The 2,500-nt window shown below is 42.2% G+C and overlaps 2 protein-coding genes across 3 annotated transcripts in view; one reads left to right on the top strand and one right to left on the bottom strand.

The window, feature by feature from the left end:
• The window catches only part of LOC126571943 (zinc finger protein 136-like), a 2,160-nt gene extending 873 nt beyond the window's left edge, over positions 1–1,287 (top strand). Inside the window, exon 2 of the mRNA XM_050230860.1 lies at positions 1–1,287. This exon is cut by the window's left edge and continues 416 nt beyond it. Coding sequence (XP_050086817.1) covers positions 1–898 — 898 coding nt within the window. The 3' untranslated portion in view covers positions 899–1,287.
• A 396-nt stretch (positions 1,288–1,683) lies between these two features.
• LOC126571930 (myb-like protein Q) overlaps positions 1,684–2,500 on the bottom strand; it is a 43,609-nt gene continuing 42,792 nt past the window's right edge. For both annotated transcript variants that reach the window (XM_050230836.1, XM_050230838.1), the window contains exon 2: positions 1,684–2,500. This exon is cut by the window's right edge and continues 4,846 nt beyond it. The gene's annotated coding sequence lies outside the window, so the exon portion shown is untranslated.

Raw genomic sequence — 2,500 nt, 5'->3', positions numbered from 1 at the left:
CGACAGGAACGGCAATGATGCGTCGAATCGTACTGGAATTCTTCGTTGCACTCTGTGTGACTTTACAAGCATCTCTAGAGCGGCACTTGGTTTCCATTTGCTGCGCTTGCACGGGGACAGTGATAAGCTGCCGGTCAGCGGATACATCGACGAGGATGATGTCGTTTGTCCTATCTGCGAAGATTCATTCACAAATTTACAAGAGCTACGTTACCATCTACCTTCCCATTTGCAAAATGCTGCAAAACCATCCGGATCCAAGGAGCCAGTGGCTGGCAGCAAACGGTGCACGATCTGCAGTAAAGATTTCCGCACCTGGTCGCTGTATCGAGTGCACATGAAGTACCATCTCAATCAGAAGGATGTCATTTGTGAAGGTTGTGGTAAGCGGTTCTACAGCAAGTCCGATATGCGCGAACATTACGAGGCCGTACACGAGCATAAGCGCTACGTTTGCAACATCTGCGGTATCCATATAAAGCTGAAAAGCAACATTCGACGCCACCTTCGCTCGCACGATGTCACGCAGCAGTTCAAATGCGATCAGTGTCCTAAACGGTTCGCTTGCCGTACCAACCTGCGCTACCATCTCGATGCCCATCTCGGACGAAAGCGGTATCCATGTGAGATCTGTGGGGAAGCCTTCCAGTATACCTACGCACGTAACCAGCACCTGTTTCGAGCTCACGGTATTCAAATAGCTGGTGTAAAAATACGGAAGGAACGGAAGCGACGTATACCAACGACAGCTGAGTCGGACAGCAAGGAACCAAAGTCTAGCTCCATCTGCTCAGCAGCAGCCAATGTTGGTAAGATAAGGGAATCCGTGCCACATACCGTCACATACGCGGAGAATGATGATCTTATTGAGTATGCACCCGAGTCACCAACAACTTGACAAATCTGATGATCCCTGAGCTACTAGGCTTACAGTTGCAAATCAATTCAAAAATGGTCTTGGCTATTGGCTTCCAATTTGAAAAGGATTACACAAACAACGATCGAAATATTATCTCCACGATCGTTTGAAAGCAGCATTATAGAAAATCCCACTATCTGTCTATTTGGTAAATTCCCAATCAAACTCTTCCAGATCCATACATCCTTATACAATTACAGCTCTCTCAATAACAGAAGCAAAGATACTACGGCCTGAATATGTAAGGACTGCCAAGGAACCTAAACCTGTGATAGCACTGAACACAGTTTAGCTTCTAAGTTAATTTAAGCTCTTGTTTGAATTCTGATTGTAATTGAATGAAGATGTTCGTTACGACCAAAACTATGTTTCCCAATCAAACTGAAGATATTTGCCATTCTTTATTATATCCGAAATGAAAAGTATCTTAACAGCACCAAATGATGTCCTTCTCCAGACGGTAGGCCGATACATTGTTGGCCGGTCTACGTTGGCAGCAGTTGGTACCTCGATTGCGAATACTTGAATTTTCGAAGATCTTTACTAAAGCGAATAAAATGGTTTAAAAATCATGTTAATTTAAGACACAAATTCTCGTTATAAATTAAAAGGAAAGAAAAAATATCAGAATATTTGAAGGATACTACCACTAAATGGCGAACGAAAAGCAATCTTACTAGCGGATTTCAAATGAGCGTGTTCGGATATGTTACACGGAACTGAATCAATATTAACAGCGACACACAAGGTTTTATCATTTTCAATATTTTTTCGTTTTATTACTCTCCTGCTCTTCTTTCCTGCAAGCTTCAGTAGTAGTTTGTTGTCGTTCATTCTCTACCATTCCGGTGCATGGGTCCCACGTGTCGCAGGATCACACCACCGGCATATCGGGAAGAGGAGTGCCCTTGCCCGAAGTCTGCTTTTTGTTCAAGCCGCGGTGCTTTCATCTTTACAAGCCAGAAAGTATGTTTCCAGCACATTTTCCTATAGCCTATATTTACAATGTTTAATGTAGTACTTTTGTATATATACGGTGTATATATCTATATGTATATCAATAAATTACTCTTGTTTGCTCTCTCTCTCTCCTGCGCTTTCTCTTTACGGTTCTTAATTATCCCAATTTTAAACTACGATTACTGTAACCTACAAGCTAATGCCTAGGGGGAGTTATTCTAATTGGGTTGTTTTTTGTTGTTAAAACGCATTTGTAATGTCTCTTGCAACCAGCTTGCGCCCCGGCCGTTTTCATCACCAGAGAGACTGAGGCCTCGGCTGCTACACTAAATCCTTTAAAAGTTTCGATCTCTACCAACGGTACTCGCTCAAAGCCATTATGAGCCATCCTGCCGTACAATCGGTTACCCGATTTCGTTACCCTTTTCAATGCTACATCAATTGTTTCTTACATATCAAATCAATTGCTGGTGGTTTTTGTGTTGTTTGTTCAACGTTTAACGCTTGTTTTTGAACCGATTTTAGTTTTGTTTCACTTTTCCCCCACATTTTAATATAATCTCGCTCGATTGTTTTGTTCTTTCTCTGATCGTTCTCCATTTTGTTCATTGTGTAGAACAC

This window comes from Anopheles aquasalis, chromosome 2 (assembly GCF_943734665.1).
Source record: "Anopheles aquasalis chromosome 2, idAnoAquaMG_Q_19, whole genome shotgun sequence".
Lineage (NCBI taxonomy): Eukaryota > Metazoa > Arthropoda > Insecta > Diptera > Culicidae > Anopheles > Anopheles aquasalis.
The sequence above is the reverse complement of the archived record's forward strand: the minus strand, read 5'-3'. Positions and strand labels throughout refer to the sequence as shown.